Here is a 19,776-nt window from a genome sequence, read left to right on the forward strand (position 1 = left end):
TACTGTCACAGTACATGCTCATCTTAACCAAAGTTTTAAATACTGAGGTCAGTGTGTGTACAAGCAATCACAAAAGCCCAAACTTCAGACTGTTGTAAATGTTTATTTTAGATATTTTCCCTATTTTTTTAAACAGTATGATGTAACTGAAGGGGGTATGCTTAATATATCATGTAATCTCAGGCATTTTAAGATAAATAAAGATTATCTTGATATGTAAATCAGGCAAAGCTACTCAAGTAGAGTCCTGTTAATTATGGACCTGGAAATGAGCATAATAGTTCCCCTTTAATACAGGCATGGCACTTTTACCCCAGGTTATATATAGTGCTGCAGCTGTAGATATTAACCACCCAGCTGCTGCCCCATGACTTGGTTAGCAGAAGAGTTTTAAAGACTTAGGTGGTCCTATTTGCAGTCTGTGCAAGTGTAATGATGGGTTCATTCGACTATTAAACTGATTTATTGTAAACCCACTGTCAGGAATTCTAGCAGGGCATTGTTTAGTGCATCTGGGTCATCTCATCAAGACTTTCCCTCAACTCCACAGCTATTTGCATTGGCCCTTGAGCCTCTAGCTCACTTAATTAAGTAATCTTCTAATGTCAAAGGCATCTCTTATTTTATGACACACAACATTACATGCTAATTATTTTCAAATGTGATTCTACCCCAAAACAACAATAAAAAGATATTAGGAAAAAAAAAACTTCCCTCCTAGGCCCATTGTTTGCTCCATTCCCCCCCCCACACCCCTTTCTACTACTTTATACCAGAGCACTAAGCAATGCTTTTTAATTAACAGTTGGTCAAGCTTACCCAGCTTGAACTTCAAAACACTCTGGTTTCTCTATAATTGCAATTGGGGATACTCGGATGAACCGAGCATTTGTAGAATATCTACATTTGGAAAGTAAAGAAACAACATCAAATTTTACTCTGTCCACTTGGGGAGGCTCAGTATTGCTTAGCTATGCCAGACTATAAATTGTACTTTTCTCCATCACAATGAGGCTCTTGATTACTTGGTTTGATCCCAGTGCAGCTGTCTCTTGCCAGATTTGAAACGAGGGATCAGTTGCACACTGGCGGCTACAAGATGGCACATATGCTAATATCTGTATTAAACAATGTCACTTTCATCCAAGTGATATACCCCTTGGCAAAGACTTGACATCTGGCGCAGAGGTTTTACTTTCATTCCGAGCATATTGCACTGTGGTCCTCCTTTTTAATAACAGCTATCTGCTTATCGGAGAAAAGCGAGCCACCTTTGCTCGCCTCTAGGAATATGCAGGGATTCATGTTTTCTGTGACATTTATGCAGGACATGGAGCATAGTTTTAATTACCAGATTCATTCTGCTTTTTCTGGCACAATATAGCAACTATTGGTGCACACTATATTCCCCAGCATCACTTTAATGCTCTGTCTGTCTAAAAGAAGTCCCAGTGTTCTAATGTTTCTGGTTTCTAAGCAATGGCCCTTGAGACCTGTTCATTTGGGTGGAATGAACAGGTCATACCTACAGTGGAATTTGTAGGTACTGTATAAAAAGTTAAACTATACCACTTCTCACTGATAACGCCATGCCAGCCATTAATTTGTTAAGTTTACTACTGGGCTGAGGTCAGTTGACTGACCAGGCCACTGAAGAAGATCCCATTTATTTGGCTTGAGAAAGTCTTGAGTTACATTTGCAGAATTTTCTTCTTCAGTATCCACTTGCACTGCGAAGCATCATCTGATCGTTTTGCAGCATATGACTGAGTCTGAGCAGAGATTATAGCCCTGCGCGCTTTAGAACGCTTTAGAATCCTGCTACTGCTATCATAAATCAGAGAGCGCAACTCTTCCCCCAAAGGGCAAGGGCTATATTAAAACTCTGACACTCTCTCCATGCCCATGTTCCATTTTTTTCAGGGTCAACTTTGATCTTGGGTACTAACAATGAACGTCAAGGTCAAATGCTTAGCTCAAGTAGCTACTCATGTCCCCCAAGGCCTACAATTTTGTTGTGAAGTTTGAAGACGAGTCATAAAAAGTTGTGGGTAAAATATGAAGTTTTTACTGATTTTCACATTTGATGTGACCGTGACCTGAGTTTCACTGAAAATAAATCACATGGAGTTAATGGTATCTAACACAACACAAAATTTTGAAAAATTGTATTTTGAAAACTGTGGATACTAGATAAACAAACAGACAAACAAACAGACAGAACCGATTACATAATGTCTCCATTTGGGGGAAGAATTAACACTAAAGTCACCAGTTCCACTGCAGCCATAAATGCACATAACACTGTCTCCACTACATTTGACAGATGTTGTAGATTGCTTCAGATCATGAACTGTTCCCCTCGCTTTACTTTTCTCTTCCCATCAAGTACAAGTTAATTTTGGTTTCATCTGTAAAAATATTAATATATTTGTTTTTTTGTTGTTGTTGTTTTTCACAGAACTGTGCCAGCTGTGATGTGTTTTTGGTCTAATCTGGCCTTTCTGCTTCTGACTATAACCACTGTTTTGCATCTTGTTGTGAACTCTCTGTATATACATTCATGCTCTTGGTGTTGCCTTGGCTAGATGTTGTGAAGGATTCTTGACCAGGAAAAGAGCTGATGATCACAGAATTCTTTCCATGGTTAAAAGAAAAATCTGTATTCATCAATTTTCTGTGATGTTACTGAGCTGGCTGGTGTAAAACCTTTCCATTTTTAATTTATTTAAAAAATATTTTAAGTGCCAGGTTGCCTAAAGTTTTGCTATTTCTTTATAGGTTTATTTTACTTTTTCAAAATTTTACGTTGAGTAACATTCTGAAATTTTTCCACAATTTGTAGACATAGGTATTTGCAGATTCATGCACATTTGTCCATGTTTACTTCTGAGAAACTCTTAAATGCTCTTTTTATATCAAATTATGTTATTGACCTGTTGCCAATTAACCTAGTTACAAAATGTTCCTCCAGCTGTTTGTTTTTAGTTCAATAACTTTTTAAGCCCTCTGTTGTTCCCATTTCAACTTTTTTTTTTTACGATGTATTGCTGTCATATTCAAATTGACCAGATATTCATCCATCCATTTGCTTTCGCTTATCCTTTTTCAGGGTTGGAGCCTATCCCAGCTGTCTTAGGGCAAGAGGCGGGGTATACCACATGTGCAAGTGCCTAATGTAACAAGTGACAAGTGATAAGTGGCATCATATGGCAGGCAGAAAATACCAAAATCAGACAAACCCGCAGCCAACAACACAAAGTAATTCATTAATTTATTGCTGCATGGTCTGAATTATTTACTACCAAGAAGTTATGATCCTAAGCTAAACCTGAGCCTTAGCTGGCCAAACAGTGATTAATTTCTGAAGCATCAATATGAGTGTCTGCGGCACCCAAAGCCAGAGGCGTTTTGAAAACCAAGTTAGATTGGAGGCTTGCTACATTTTAATATAGCTAATAAAAAGTTGTACTACAGTAGGATGACAATAAAATACCACCTTCCCGAAGAAGTAGCTGAGAGAGCATTGGATGTTTTAAGAAATTTGCCAATAAAAGCAAAGCCATACATGTACTGTCCGGATGCTACAAAGCAACTTTCAGTAGTTGTGGTATTGATACAAAGCACCTGATTGGACTTGGATGCCGCTCACTTACAAATTCATACATTACAAATTAATGAATGATTAGTAGGCTTCAGATTATCCAAAAGGGGAACAGTTCTGTCATTATCAGAACAGCTGTGGATCAAAGGAACTCTAGCTTGCATAATTCAGAGCATGGTCTCACCCACAGACTAGAGAGCTGAATGAAGCAATTCCAAAAGAAAATAAACTTAATTCAGACATATTTTCTAACATGTTTCTAGTTCCATCCTATGCAGACATATCATGACTCAAAATTAATAATATCAGAAATAGAATAGAACTAGAATTTCAATGAACTGCCAAACTCTATTTAGTACTGGATTAATATTTGCTCATCTGCAATGCAGAGCTGAAGTCTGCATTAATAGAGCTGAAGCAGTTAAGATTAATATGTAGCTCTTAGGTGCTAAAAAATTGAAAGTTCTAGTGCAATAAATCTTTTAAACAGCTCTGATAGCTCCTTCCTTGCAGGTCATGAGGTGATGAGAGCGTAAGGTTTTACGGCACTCGAGGTCCAATTATTTTTATCGTTTAAGTTTTTAATTTTAGCATCCAGTGTTATACACTTTTACTGTGCCTAAAGTTAGCCGGCTCACACAACCAAACTTAAAACCAACTCCCATTAAAATTCAGCATCTGAAACATATCTTTTCAAATTCATTCAAACTGTTTTTAAATAGACTGTCTCATTTTAAGAAGATTAGAAATTACAAGGTAGGACTAATAATTATCCAGTGGCTGTATTTGTCCAGTCAGGTGATGAAATGGTTAAAGTTCAGCCTCATGATTATTGTTCTCTAAGGTCAGTTAATTGAACTCTATGAATATGTAGGATGAATGGAGGATGAAGCCTTTTCTAGCTGTCACTGGATTAGAGCTGGTGTACGCTGTGAACTGGTCGCCACCCCATCAGAAGGCTAACACAGTGCAATAGACAACCTTTTCTCCTCACATTCCCACAAACAGCCAATTTAGAATTTCACCAGTTAACCTAACAGGTATGACTTGGGGAAGAAGCTGGAGTTCCCTGTGAGAACACATGCTGTCACAAGAACATGCATTATAACGCCACACAAAAAGGCCTCTGCACGAACATTTTCTGCAATTCTGGGATGTGATCAAATAGTCAGTTTTGCTTAGGAAGGTTCCTAAATACAAATAGTTGACAAGCAGCGCAGGTCGTGTAAATGTTAATTACCAGTGAGTCTTCATTTCATGCTACAATGTGCTGATATGTTCTGAACCTGAACAAACTGTTAAACCCACAGGTTAACTATAGCAATTATGCCACAGTAATGCAATCTGATCTGAAGATCAGAGTGAGCTTAAGGTTTACTATAATTCAGCTTGCATTAGTTATGTGCGGAGTGTTGCTGCATTGCCAGCCTTTAGGATTATAATTAATTATTTTGCTTTAGTCACAGAGGCTGAGAGGAGCAATAAAGGCAGGAGTTACCCTGCATCATGTCTGTAGTGGGAAGAGTGAGGGGACAGGATAAATGACAAACATTTCACTTCACTTTACACATTCCCTTTCTAAAGATTCTAGCCTTGATAATAACATCACCAGTTCATCTGAGTTTATAAAGCCTGCGTCAAGCAGTACAACAAGAATAAAGTATCTAAAATGGGCTTGGGGACATTGTCATTTCCACACTGCAGACAAATGTCAAAAATACCTACTGTCACTTTATTAAACGGTGTACTCTAAGTGGAGTCGGATCCTCGGATCCTCTTTTCTTTTCCTAAGTGTATGAATCTTCTTGCTGTTTTTTGTTGAGGTCAAGCGAAAGTGACAGGGACTTCAGAGAAAAACATCAAGTTGTGCCTCAAATGACTCAAGTAAGAGTTAAATAGAGTGGGCATCAGAGTCCAAACAAAGCAGTGCTGCATGGGGACTCGTTGATCTGTATCAGTACAGTGAAAAACCTTCCCTAAAGTGAATACTCCCATCTCAGTCTTAAACCTTGTTCACAGTGTGACGTCTTTTCCAGAGGCAGGAGGAAGTCGAATAGGATTTTTTTTTTTTGTGAAATCTATGAGATGTTTGATGATTTATGTATCAAATGCTTTTAGACTTTGTTACTTACTTTAGCATCACAAAATTTAGCATTAATCTTTTGGGGGTGCATTCTTCTGCCCCTTCCGCCCCTTAAAACATACAGGTCTATATAGAGCGTCTTTCTAGAAGTTCTGTGGATGTCTGTGTGCAAGACAGGTGCAGAACACTGACACGTTATCAGTTAACTGTCCATTTAATTAAAAGTTTCTCATTGGGAGTTATGTTGCTTGTCAAAGCAAACGATTCTTGCTGTTGTTTCCGCGTACTGTCCAAAACCTAATAAAAAGATATAGTAAATGACAGTTGGCTTCTTTCTGACCAATGCTGAAACTAAAAATGTTTTGGAGGCTTCTTTGCTCCAATCAGTGCACATAGTGTAGTGTAATAGTAAACTTATAGCAAATACAGGCTGTTAAAAGTACAATGTAGGAACCAATTTTATGTTTTTTTGAAAGGCATTTTTGGTCCTCTAGTTGAATGCTTTGCATGTAAGGTCTCTACCTTCTTCTCATCCCCTTCCTGCAGTAGCTGCATGTTGCTTCGGCGCTGACTGTCAGTTCTTCTCAGAGTGGCGCTGCGATGCTCAGGCAGGTCAGGAGGAGGGGACACGCTTCGGCCCTGAGGGTCAACCCAGGTATAAACGTGGTTGGTGACATAGCCGCCTGGAATGCGACCGACTGAACGCACTGAGAGGCAAAGCTTTTTACTTCCCTTGAGCACCTGAGGAGAAGAAAAGAGAGCAGAGGAGAGTAAATTGAGGCCAACTAAAAATAAAAAATAAAAATTTGCTTTTCAGTATGTGCTTGAGTTGAAGGAGCAAAGTATACTCGCATATCTACACTTGAGTCAATTCAATTTGATTTGACAAAGCCAAAACATACTCCCACACACAAACATCCATGGTTATAAAATCAGTGTGAGGGCTTAGAAGAAGATATTGAAGTGAGAGACAACACACAAAAAAAATCAAGCTGAAACGAATGTTTGGTAGAAAATTAAAGATTGCAGAGAGAAATGGCCAATATTTGGAATGCTTTTCTAATATCCAAAAACCCCAAATGACCAAACAGCACCACCACCCACACACACAAACAACAACACTTATAACACATTTCTACAGAAAATTGCTGTTGGCTGTGCCTCATTGCCTTCTGATAGCTTGCCATATGTGCAATCCCTCTGCAGATCGATGTATTCCCATGTGCCTCGTGGTCTGGAGGAATCAAGCTGAATAGGGTTGAATCTCTTAATGATCAAAAAAATCCTTGTGTACTACCAATAGGACTCTCGACTTTCATTTCATACTAACGATACACACACTGTTGATTTTTAAAACGATACTGCAACAATCTCAAGATTTGTGAAACACTGGCTCAGTATAGAGCTAGAGTTCAAGACTGTCACAACAAAGACCACACCACAGCGTGGTAAAAGACTTCCCAAAGTTCCTCTTTGTCAGGAATCCAATTGAATTTGTTACACTGTGTCCCTCCATTCTCTTCTTTAGTGAGCTACAATTAAGCTACACCTCCCATCAATCTTTGTTCATTTGTCTTCTCGCTACAGTTCTCGCAAGGGACTACTAAATGCTTCTGTTGAAATGCCTATTAACATATGCTCCGAGCAACAACTAAAATCATTACTTGTCAGAGTGCTGTGGATTGCAGCGGAGGCCCATCTCTTTGAGCACAACAACCCGACTGAATCAATTTCACAATTTTGATTTGTGCCGAGAGATAATAACTTCAATTCCGAGGCAACAAAACCCTGTCAGCAGTGAAGATGCCTGATTGTATTGCCATGCCTTTGAGCACTCTCTCCCTCTTTCACCTCCTGCTCCCTTTCTGGGCGGCATCGATGCAGAACTGTAGATAAACATACAAAGCAGATAAGTTGAGTAACACATGAGCAAAGAAGGAAGAAATGTGCGCATATAATATCCAAGCAAAACCACAAACTGCATGAAGTAGAAAGGGAAAACGGCATGTCTTCGTGATTAACTGCGTCAATTATGACTGTGGTAACGTCAAAAACAATCTCCTTGTTTTGAGCAATGCATATTGTCACCAGAACATGAAATGTGTTGCATCCGTCTGAGCCAGAAGACATCACCAGGGGGTCCTGGGAATCAAAACATAATCACGATGGAAGGCTGATACTGAAAAAAGCAAATAAACTTCATTCATTGTTTAGTCAGCATTGGCATTCCCATTGCTGGGTCCATTAATAGTCTAACAGCACAAAACTAGTAAATTAATTTTTATTACCTACAAGCATGGTGAAATAAGTAAGAGTCACTATATATTACTCTAGAACTGGGACACAGCTATAATTACAACTATAGTTATTATAGAGGAGGACAGAAATTTGTATTGCACGGTGATTAAATCACTGCAGAACCTTTAAAAATCAATTCAGGGATTTGAATGTACTGCACCATCTATAATCTAAAGCGGTTAATTATAGTTGCAAAAAATGTTTTTGGGATGACGAGTTCTGCACTGATTACTCATAAAATGTGGTCTGACTTTCATCTAAGTCACGATTATAAACAAACAACCTTTGCCTAATATTACAAAACGACAACAGCTGTACTTTTCAGGTCGTCATTAACGCGTTGAATAATCGCACACAGAGATAGTTGAAGTATGTGAAACTGTGATAATCAGTCAAATAAAGTTGGAGTCAGATGTTTCACTTAAGAAGATGGGACTGCAAGTATTAGATGTGCAGACAAAGTCTTGTTATTGACGGTTGGTTGATGAACGTGACCTTACAAATAGCTTTACATAGATGCCTTATGCATACTGAAATATTACAGCCACACTAGGGCAAATAGCAGTTAGATACTGGCATGATCAAAATTATTGTGACTGTATGCAATGAACTTGTTTTAAAATGGTTGCTTTAAAGATGCGAACCATATCTCCAACCACTCGCAGTCAGCTGCAGTCTTTAAATTGACTTTAGCCCATTAAGACAGTGATAAAAACAGAAATGTCTGCTATCAGTTTGAGTCAATTAAACACCATCTGTTTGTAATACTATGGCAATTAACTGTGAGAAATCAGTGAAAATTGGGAGTCTGCTGCAATCCATTGCAGTTCTATTACCATCTAAGCACACTCATGTTAAAAAGCAATTCACATTAACTACTCAGATTTAAAGTTTACCCCAAACCTTGTAGATTAGAAATAGAAATTCCTCCACAAACAAAGAAATACTTGCTTCAGGATGGCAACTTAACTGCAAAGTGACGTAGGTGCTCAGTAGCCTTGCTTGTTGTTAGGAACATAACCAGAAAGTTGGCAACAAGTTGAAACAAGATGCATAGACGGACTCAGACTAATTGCAATGTATCTGCAATCTTGGCAATTATAAATTAAACAGCAGGTATTGCACACTTCACATCTGATCAAGGCAGTTGATCATCACAACTACTTGTAATAGCAAAATTACTGCAACCACCAACTGATACTACTTTTCGTAGTTGTAAGGAATCTGCTATCCTATTATATACTTTAGTGTGAATGAGCCATAATGCATGGTGGTGGTATGAATACAGTTTAGGGCTGTTTTTGCATTGGTTTGCTGCGTCAGTCTCATATGTAAGCAGCTATGAAACATCTGGCCACCTGTAGATTCTCCTTTAGCACCAACAACCTACAAGATACAAAAATCAAGTGTTTACTTATCTATCCAGCCTGTGAGTGATGATTAAACTGCTTGTTTTTTGTTAGTTTAGTCAGATTTTGTTTTACAATAGCTGACTTAGATGAAGATCCTGATTCCAAAGGCTTTAAAAACTTTTTGCTCTAAATGTGACACACTTTTGTGGCTTTTTTTGCAGTGATTGCTTGGTCCAGGGGTAGACTGGTTTCCTTTTCCAACCAGCATGCACACAGCCTCTCTTTGATTTATAGCTCCACGCAGGCGCTATCATTGTGTGTGCTGGTCTGAGAATCTTGACTGCATTTAGAGGAAATGGAGGGGGAAGGCAAATGAGCAGTGTTTAGACGCAATGAGAAGAGGGAGAGCAGGGCGTTAGGGTAACATGACACACAAGGAGAAAACGGGAAGATGGAGGGTAATGGAGGTAGCGGTGGGAGGGCAGCAGGTTTAACAGGGTCTCTCGTCCTGTGAATAAGATGCAGCAGTAATCAACAAAGCAGCTGGGGTACACTGGTCCTAATGCCTCATCCCTGGATGAAAGTGCTGATAGTGACACCGGGCTGATGAAGCTCACCACTGCTTCCGAAGCAGAACAAAAACCGTTAGGAAAATAATGGAATATATAGTAGGGGATAATCAAAACGGCAACGGCAGGTGAACCGCTTTCATACAATGCCATACTCTCACGGGAGTCCAGGCAATCCATTTCATACGCAGAAGCTTACTGCACAAAGCCCGGCTGCAGAGACCAACCACTTCCATCTCTTAGAAATGCACAGTTCTATACTGCAGGAAGTTTGTGGCAGGAAAATTACTGACTAAGAAATTACTTATGAGGTCTAAGGAATCAAACTATAAAGCTTGGTTATATCGTGGCTATTAAATGGTCCCTATGGTATTGTAAATAATTTTCAACTGGGATAGCTAAAGCTTCAAAAACACACTAAACACAAATCCTTTGATTATGTTCTATGCCTCTTATATGCCATAACTACAAGTTATGTAAATACTAGTTCCTCAATTAGATTTATAACGGTAAAATCTTTAAATAGATTTAAATAAAAAAATGATCGTTATGAGGATCGAGCAACATCACCTTTACCTCTGCCCATTTGTGGTGCAGCAGCAGTTTTACAATATAGACCCACACAGTGTTAAACCACACAATAAACATGGGGGTAGTGAAGACTGGATATACTGTGGTTCCACAACTATTAGTTAAGACTTAAGAGTTATATTATCTGAACTTTATCATAATTGCTATAAGCCTTTATTAAAGCTCTGTTACAATATTTGGATGGGATTAAATCATTAGCAACATTAGCTATATTCTAGACAGTTTTTCATGAGGTGCAAAATTATAGAGACCGGGAGAAAAAGAGAGTGAGAGTAATGTGTGCAAGCTGACAAGGAGACTAATATGAGCTAATGATATCTGACAGCAAGAATAAGAAACGTTATTCATTTAAATGGGCCTGTTTTGTTAGAAAAGAAGTTAGGAGGACAAAATAGGTTAATATCTATAGACTTATGTACCATCTATCCTCTGACCCAGTGGCTGCTGAAATAGGCCCAGCTTGGCCACGACCCTGAATTAGGTAAACAGTTATACATGTGATGTCACCTGTTGGTCAAATAGGGTTTGTTTTAGCATTTTGGCAATTGCCTTGATTTTTGTGTGTTTTTGTTAAATAAATGTCAAAAGTGCATCTGACATTTTCCACATGTCACTTGCTAACAAAAGGTACGGTAGCTATGTCGTGCATCTTAAAGCATGCCTGTCACTAACTCTATCCCTGCAAACACAGAGGTCAGCACTTGGTACCCATTATAAAGAATGCAGACCCAGAAGTTCTTTTATATACAGTCTATGATTCAGATAAGGCGAAGTAATATAATCCTTTAGTCTTCTGTTACATTTATTTATTTTTTTTGTGTGCTGGCTGATGATTTGGCTCTAAGAGATTAAGCCAGTCAAAGCTAATTTTACCAAGTGACTTCACATGCTTGAGAAATTATCATGACTGTGTGACCCCCGTACACAGTCACGCACAGAGACACAGACACACAAAACAAGCTGCTAACTCACAGATGTTCAAGTACAACAAAGCACAGGTAAAACATCTTTCATCACTTTATTTACTGCTGTCACAACACATTTGTTAACATTACACAAAGGTTTGTTCACTCACTTCCACGCTACTACTATTATGACAAATTATATTTAAGTACTTCATACACAGTGCTCTTGGGGACAAATGTCTGGGGACAAACATCTTTTTCCCATTTCGTCATTGTGCTGGTCGATTTATTAATGTTTTATGTAAAAAAATAAATCCTAATTCCAATCACAGTATCCTGCTCACAGGAGAAATCGAGCATATTCTGTAAGGAATTACGCAAATACAAACATAAAAGCCTACATTCTTTTTATTTGTATAAGTGTATACATTTTAAGAAAGCATAGGGGTTATGGTTTAATTTTTAGGAGCCTCTATAGGTTAGGCCTCATGCGGTGATGGATTGCTTCCCACTCCTGGCATATATTTACAAGTGATACTGTCTTTCTGAAACACTAATGAAGTGTTTAAGAGGTTGGTTTTTTTTGTTTTTTTTAAATATTTTTTACTTTAGCTTATAGTAACAAATGAATGACAGCATTTAACTTGAAAGAGTTTCCATTATTCTCCCCACAGCCCATAATATTCAGACTTCCTGTATGATTGAGTTGTTGGAGCTGAATCCTCTATTTGAGGCGGTTTCACTAGTTTGTGAGACCCTGCAAAAGGTCAGTGTTGGTGGAGTCTTTTGGAGCATGATGATTTGATTGTCTTTGTTTTTGTTTCCGTCAGAGGCCTCAAAGAAAGCATAGAGTACTATAATCTGTCAAGAGATATAAAAATGTTTCATGTGAAAGAACAGGTTTAGAACGGGATGATCATACCTGATATATTAACAGTATTTTTAAAAGGCCATAGATGTGTTTTATACTTATAGATGCCCAACTGCAGAGACATGCAGTACTTGCTTTTTTCCTTTTTTAAAAACAAACAAACACACCAACAAAAACAAATACAAAGACGAGCCTATTCCTTAATTGTATAAATAGAACATCCCAGAAAACTGACACAGTCAAGTCCCACAAATACAAGCGTATTGTTACCCCTTGGCCCCAGAACTATTCCAAGACTGAAAGGCTTCTTGCAATTCATTTAGTTTCTCATGTACATCCAATTGATGTACATGAGAAACAAACTCTGAGACAGCTGATCCAACTTTGGTTTGACTTCTCCATAAAAGCAGACTGTTTTCTACACAGATTTACCAGTGAATGAACTCAAGGAAAGGTCTGTGAGGGTTCTCAGTCATCCAGGTCATCGTAGTCTAAGGAGGAAGGAAAGGGTTGTCAACAGTATTGTCTACATTTTTACTATAGGAAAGTTGCTTGGACTTGAATATGAATAACAACATATGGGGAGTCACTGTTATGAAAACTGGCCACTTTGTGTGTCACTCGATGTTGGCAACATGGAAAGGTCATTGACCAAACAGACCGTACATAAGTAAAATATGAGTAAATGTGAGTAAAATACATGTAACAGCTGTCCAATGCAATTTCAGAAAGGACTGGAGACTGTAGTGAATTGCCAAATAAGTGGATCCCCTCTTACTTACTTTTTGTATAGAAAATTGCTACTCTGACAAAAGATGTCTAGGCTCAGTTTTGCTCCTGATTTACAAGAGTTTTTGGTAACGATATTAATAGTTTTATTTCCATATTTGGTTCCAAATTTAGAAGAAACTGACTGCTCGAATGAGGTCTCAGCAATTCTGCAATTCATGTCAAGCAAGGCTTTCCTTGTGACGAATAAGATTTCAAAGTGAATTTTAAATTCAAACAGCAAGAACAATATTGATGTGTGGTAACTGGCAAGTTACCAGCTGCTAACAATAACTTGCATTACTCAGGGAGGACTGAGTTGTTCAAGAAAAAAAGTGGCTTACAATCTAGATGGAAGAAGAGTGTGAAGTAAAAGTTCCAAGTTATTGACTGAAAGAATGTTTTATTTTTATTTCAGCTTTTTGTAGCTGAAATAACCAAGACTGGATGACTGGAGATGTGAAATCCAATGTTCAGTGCCGGTCAAAAATAAGATTCTCAGTACAGATACTGGGGGATGCTGTTTGCTTTCCACTACCTGATGCAAGGTGTTTTGCCCTAACTGGGATTTTCTGGCTCTATTAACAATGCACAGCAGAAGTAAGTGCCAGAAGCACAAAATGAAAAGACAACAAACGACAAGCAACGTAATTCTGCACCCACATTATCTTAGAAAGGCCTAGGAGATTAAAATGACTGATTACTCTTTGCTGGCACTGCTACATTGTGTGTTCATAATGTGTGTATGTGTTCAATTACAGCAGGCCTGGGGAGCTCCAGAAAACAAGCGAGCTGCAACAAAAGCAGAACGTGCATTTGTTTGATGGCTTGTTGGAAATCCGAGTGCGGCTGGGAGGAAAGCGGATCTGTCAGCGGTGTCAATGGATCATAGCTGTGCAGCGTTGGCACAATTTTCAAAGTTCGATCTATCAGCTGCGTTTGTGCCTTTAGGAGAAAGGCGAAGCGTGTGAGCGTTGATGAAGTGCATTACCCCGACGCTGAGCGGAAACAGAACAAACGCAGGAATCACACGAGCTCGTTTCCACATCAGTTGAGTTTGCATGTGTCACTCTGACAGGTAGGCCCACAAGGTGTCAGCTTCACAGCATTGGGTGCAGTCAGTATGCATTATGACAACAATATGTTTTTATGGTAGTGAGCTACAGTCAAATGGACAGTGAAGGTTCAATATCCCCATCCCTTGTCCAATAAAATTGGACGACTATGTACTAAAATGTTTTTAGTACCTTCAGTTTTCATCTGACATGATACTGTGTTATTTTCTGTTATTTAGCACACAATAACATTTCGCTGCTTAGATATTGTATCAGTCACACCTTGAATGGTACTGTAAATAGTAAATGTATTTACATTCATACAGCACTTTTTAAAGTCTTAATGACCACTCAGAGCCACACATTTACATGCGCAAACACAGTCACACTGTATGCATACATCTTTATCTGTCACACAAACATGCACTCACACACTAGTGTATGCATCACACCACCCACGTCCCAACTAGTGAACGTGGACCAAACCACTGCGAAGGAGTAGGATTGTCTCCATACTGAAAACTGCAAGCTTGATATTATACACAGAAACATATTTGATAATATTTGACATTTTTGATACCACATGGGCCAAGAATCACAAAAATTAAGAGGTAATATTATTATTATTTATATATCAATATTAGAACAATACAACTTACCAAAAGATTATCTTAGGTAGTGTAAAATAAAGTAAATAAATAACAGCAACATTTTTAGGTTATTTGAGGTAATGCTGTGCTTTAACTGAATTGAAACTATATTACATTGCTGATCCAATAGAGTTGTCTCAGCTTCAATCTGGGGCTTTCAGAGAGGCACAACACTTTGTAGACACCGTGTAATGTTGCATAGGGCCAACGTTTTATTATTAGCATTGCCTCTAGCTGCTATCTTAATGATAACTTAACAGATGGCTAATGTGGCTATCAGATAATGATGCTTTTGGCTGCTCCTTCAAGTCTTGTTTAAACTTTCTGCATCCACAAGTCCACCAGGGTAGGCTTGGGTCTGAGTGACATAAATTTAATTAACAAACGAGCAGCGGACAGCCATGTGCCCGCCTGTTTTTTTGTAACCACGTGGATTCGTCCACTGAGATTTAACATCGCAATGCACCAACTGTGTGTGTGCTCCAGGCAGTGGACTTCAAATGAGTCTAACAGGAATGCCTACTTGACCATACTGCCTCCAGCTGTCTCTGGTCTGGAGATTTATGTCACTGGGATCTAGAGGAATAAATAAAAAATAATAAATAAAGAAAGAAAGAATAAAGCTACTTTTGGCAATTCAGTTGCCACGAGGGGTGGCACTGCACACTTGATTTGGCACCAAATGTAAAATTCTGATAAAATCTCACAAGGGATTTGTGTTTCTGGCTGGAACTCAACCAGCAATCTTTCCTTTGCTAAGCAAAAATGTTAACCACTACAACATTGGAGACATTTGACACAGAAAGTATAATCCTGGTTTAATCAACTTTATTTCCCAAGGGATTTCCAGAGCAGATGGAGCTTCATGTTTGGTTTGGCTAAGATTTTACATCGGATTCTCTTCCTGAAGCACCATTCTCAATTCTGTGACTCCCTGAAGCTCAGTTTGTGTCCTTTAGATAGTTGTTATTAGCAAAAGGGAAAATGTTAACATGTGCATCAGCCAGGTTAACTTTTATGATAACTGTTTAATACTTCAGTGTTGGTGAAATTGGGGCTATACTGACCTCTCAAAAGTCCTCATAAAGACTTTTTCAGTGTTGTGACATCAACTACTTCTGCTGTGAAGGAAGGAGTTGCGTGTCTGCTGTTCTCATGCTTTGCTGAGTAAAGTTCTGTGTCAGCTGGAGGGAGCAAAGATGGTGCTGTCTGAATCAATATTGTTGTGAAAGAGTCAAATTCTATAATAGTTTTTAGCATCAATTAGCACCTGATTATTGATTTTAGTTTTTTTTGGACAACCTTATGAGCGGGTATGTGCATTTAAAACAACAACAACAAACAAACATGAAGCTTAAGAGCTTTCAGTGCATATCAGTATATTATGCAAAATCTTATAGTGATAAAGGTGGATTGAGGATGAGAATACTCAGAGACCCACTTGTTCCAACCCACCATAATTTCCACCCATGGTTACATTAACATACAATACAAATTGGGAGGTGGGTGGGGGACTATAAAGTTGTTCTCTAAATGGCATATGTGAGAAGAAAGCTGCCTGTGATATACAGCCATTTACTGTAAAATAACTCATCTGAATTATATGTGGCAGACAGTATAATGTTTTTGTCACTCACAGGACTTACAGCCTTTGCAGATATGCAGAACTTACCAGAAGGAGAGTTAGTGCTGACAGCAGTGGGATAGCAAAACTGTTAGCTAAAGAGAACAGCTCATTTTTTCACCAATTTCTTTTTTGAAAAATAGCTCTGAAAATTTATCAAATCTAACAACAAATTAAGTTGGTAATAAATTGAACTGAAGCATGATCCGACAAATCCAAAGTAGAAACAGAATCCCTGTTTATCTAAAGATTGAGGATCTGAATAATCCAATATTTGGCTAGTTCTAGTCTTAGTATCTCACTGTCAAAAGGCCTTTAGTGAGAACTTTGGGTCATCTTTTATCAAACTGATGATCTTTCTTGCCATTTTAGTGATTTTAAAATGTGAGCGTAGTGGTGTGCTATGTGTATAAGCCGACACATGCACATTTGTTAGACATAGGGAAGCAGTTTAGGCTCCAAATGAAGTAAACACTTCAAGGATTAATGAGTAATTGACAGGGCTGCAAACACAGAGACTTAATGTAGCCAAGTCATCACTCACAGGGATTTGCCAGAGGAAAACATCTACAATGCATCTCTGCTACCTAAGCTATCTTCGCTAATCCTTCTATTCCCTAATCCATCTTGAACTGTGTTTTTTTTTCCATTTTAATTTGAATAAATAGCTTCAGCCACCTGCATATGTACACACGTATGTGCACTTATATCTGCAAGTTGCATACAAAATACAAAAACAGTCTGACACCAAGTATGCCGAAAAAAAGACTCGGGAAGCAATCAGTAGTAACACTGTATCTGCCTACGATTTTCTCTGTGTTTCATTTAATCTTTTCTGCTGCTGAGCCCATCCTTTCATCACAATTCACAAGGATGTGAATTATTGTGCCTAGAACTCTACTCTGTGATTGATATCTCTACTTTAAGTTAAAAGTAGAAAAAGATTGATGCTAGCTTTATGCAAATGACAGGATGGATAAAAAAAATTTCTCTCAGTGTGGCAACAAAGAAAAATCTAATGTTAAAGACTGTTAACCATTTCATCTTATACAAAGGGCAATCAAAAAGTTCTTCAACTTCAACCAAAAAAGAAAAGAAAGTCCAAACCAAATTTAAATGTGTCTGCCATATCTGCTTGTGTTACTCAGTACTGCTTTCAGTCTGTTATGACCACTTGATTGTAAGTGTTTCAGTTTCACAATGCATCTCAAACCTTCACAGAGAGCAAACGTGTTTAGGATCATCACTGGTGGCAAAAGCTGGGACTGCCTATGAGTAAGAGATGAAATGCCAGTCTTCACTGCAAGCCCAAAATCTGCATATCAGCTGAGGAGCCAGAAGCATGACCATCAGAATTTTCTTGCATATCCACTGGTTGTACACCATGAATCTGAGCCCTAGGATCAGGCTGCCAATGAGAGTTCCACATCGCTCATCCCTTCATCGCTGATTGTCAGTCCAGGCTCCAGTTGCCAAGGAAACCCCCTTATTTAACATCCAGTCAGATGTCAATTAATGGCATCCTGTGCTCTCATTAGTAAATCGTTCACCTTCAAGTTGAGAGCAGTTTTAACTCTTTTGCATTGCCAGCAGTTATTTCACCAATCCTCACTTGAAGCCACTGAATGTCATCGGCTTTCGACGGCCTCTGGTCATTACATCACTGCTAGTTTATTCCTGTGTGGACAACTTATAAGATTTTGATGTGCCTAAGAGAGTATATAGTGGAGCAATCTGGAACAATTTTTGACCGCAGACTTCACAGTCAGCCCTCCCGCATTCCCGAAGTTCTTCAACTTCATAGTTAGTGGGGCACAGGGGGATAACCTTGAAGGGGATACCAGCCACATTCAGACTTTTTGATCACACCTCATACAAAACATTTCACACCCACTGGTCCTGCTGCACATAGGCCATATGAAGCGGAGTGTCCTCGGTATAATGCATTTCTTGTCCTGATTTCATGAGTTAAATTACTGACACTTTGGAGAAAATGACGTGGGTCTAAAGTATGCACAATACACATTTGCGAGAACCATAAAAATGCAGTGGGAACATGCATGTTTTTAAGAAATTTCAAGCCCTCCTACCTACAAACAGTGACACCAAAGACTAATAGGAGGATACATCTATGGCTAATAAGTTACAATTATGCAGTGATCAATATGGACACTGAAGTGCGTAAAATTGTACAAAGAGAACGAAGTGTCAAGACGGCAAGCATTACTATGGATTAATTTACCCCCCACTTGGTCCTTTAGACCACCTCATTAATCAAGCTCGTCTCCTATAGCTCCTCTCCTCCCTGCCATATCTCTTGTATTGAACCCCATATCTCTCAGTGGATGTTATATATGATGCTGCCTCCAGGACATAGATGCCCACCATCTTTCAATGAAATTTACTCACACAGACAGAGAGCAAGAAAAAGGGAGAGGGCAGATAATGAGACCAGCAAATGCCAATTCATTGCTCGCTCTCTGCTTCATTCATTCACAGCCCTATTGCGCTTCACTGCAAATGAGTATAAATTTTCTGTTTGTGTCAATTTAGAACGACTGCATTTGTCATTGTTTTGTTGTGAAACAACACAATAGCGGGGGCACAGTGGTGCAGTTAGCACTATCACCTCATAAGCCTGCTGGTTAACTCCTTTCTATGAGGAGTTTTCAGGTTCTCTCTGAGCCTCCAGATGCTCTCGTTTATCTAAAGCATATTAGGTAAACTGGTGATTCTAAACTGGCTGTAATATAGATGTGATCTCAGTATGATTTCAGAGCTATCGCTCTTTTCATTAAGCTCAGTCCGTCCTTTGTTCTAAATTGTGCAAAAAGCCTGTTTTGATTGTCCTGCAGGCGACTGCAGATGCTGAAAGCTCTGTTTCTACCGCAACACAGAATCAATTAATGCACCTCAGCATTAAGACCTGAGATCTGCATGGAGCCATCGAAAAAGTGCCTCAGATATCAAATTGGATGGTTCTGAGTAATTATCACTGCTGCGGTACGAAGCCTTATGAAAGCATGTGCCAAGACAAACTGAGTTACTGCAGCTACAACAGTAAATTTACAGATGGTAAAGAAGTGAAGGTGCTTAGCATAGATTGAAAATGTAAATGAGACTAAATGCATTTCTTCATGAAGCATTTGAATGCCTGACGACATGACAAATTTTTTATATTTAGACTTCAGACTTAAGAGGAAATGATTAAATACTGTAAATTATCAGATTTTCTCATCTGAACTAACAGAAGATTAGTATCATTGCCTCTGAGTATTTGTTCCATCTCCAGAATAAAATGATTATTATGGTTCAGCTAATATTTTTTTTTTTTTAAAGTTGGCCATGGTTTAAGAAAATACACTGTTAGTGAGGCTATTTCTAAAGCACTTTAAATCATTGCGCC

General features: G+C 38.6%; 1 protein-coding gene across 5 annotated transcripts in view; it reads right to left on the minus strand.

Moving 5' to 3' along the window:
• whrna (whirlin a) overlaps positions 1-19,776 on the minus strand; it is a 241,723-nt gene that overhangs the window by 126,177 nt on the left and 95,770 nt on the right. For all 5 annotated transcript variants that reach the window (XM_085164928.1, XM_085164930.1, XM_085164929.1 and 2 more), the window contains exon 2: positions 6,210-6,428. In XM_085164928.1, the coding sequence (XP_085021054.1) occupies positions 6,210-6,428 (219 nt within the window). The remainder of the gene's footprint in view (positions 1-6,209; positions 6,429-19,776) is intronic.

Source organism: Neolamprologus multifasciatus, chromosome 7, assembly GCF_963576455.1.
Source record: "Neolamprologus multifasciatus chromosome 7, fNeoMul1.2, whole genome shotgun sequence".
NCBI lineage: Eukaryota > Metazoa > Chordata > Actinopteri > Cichliformes > Cichlidae > Neolamprologus > Neolamprologus multifasciatus.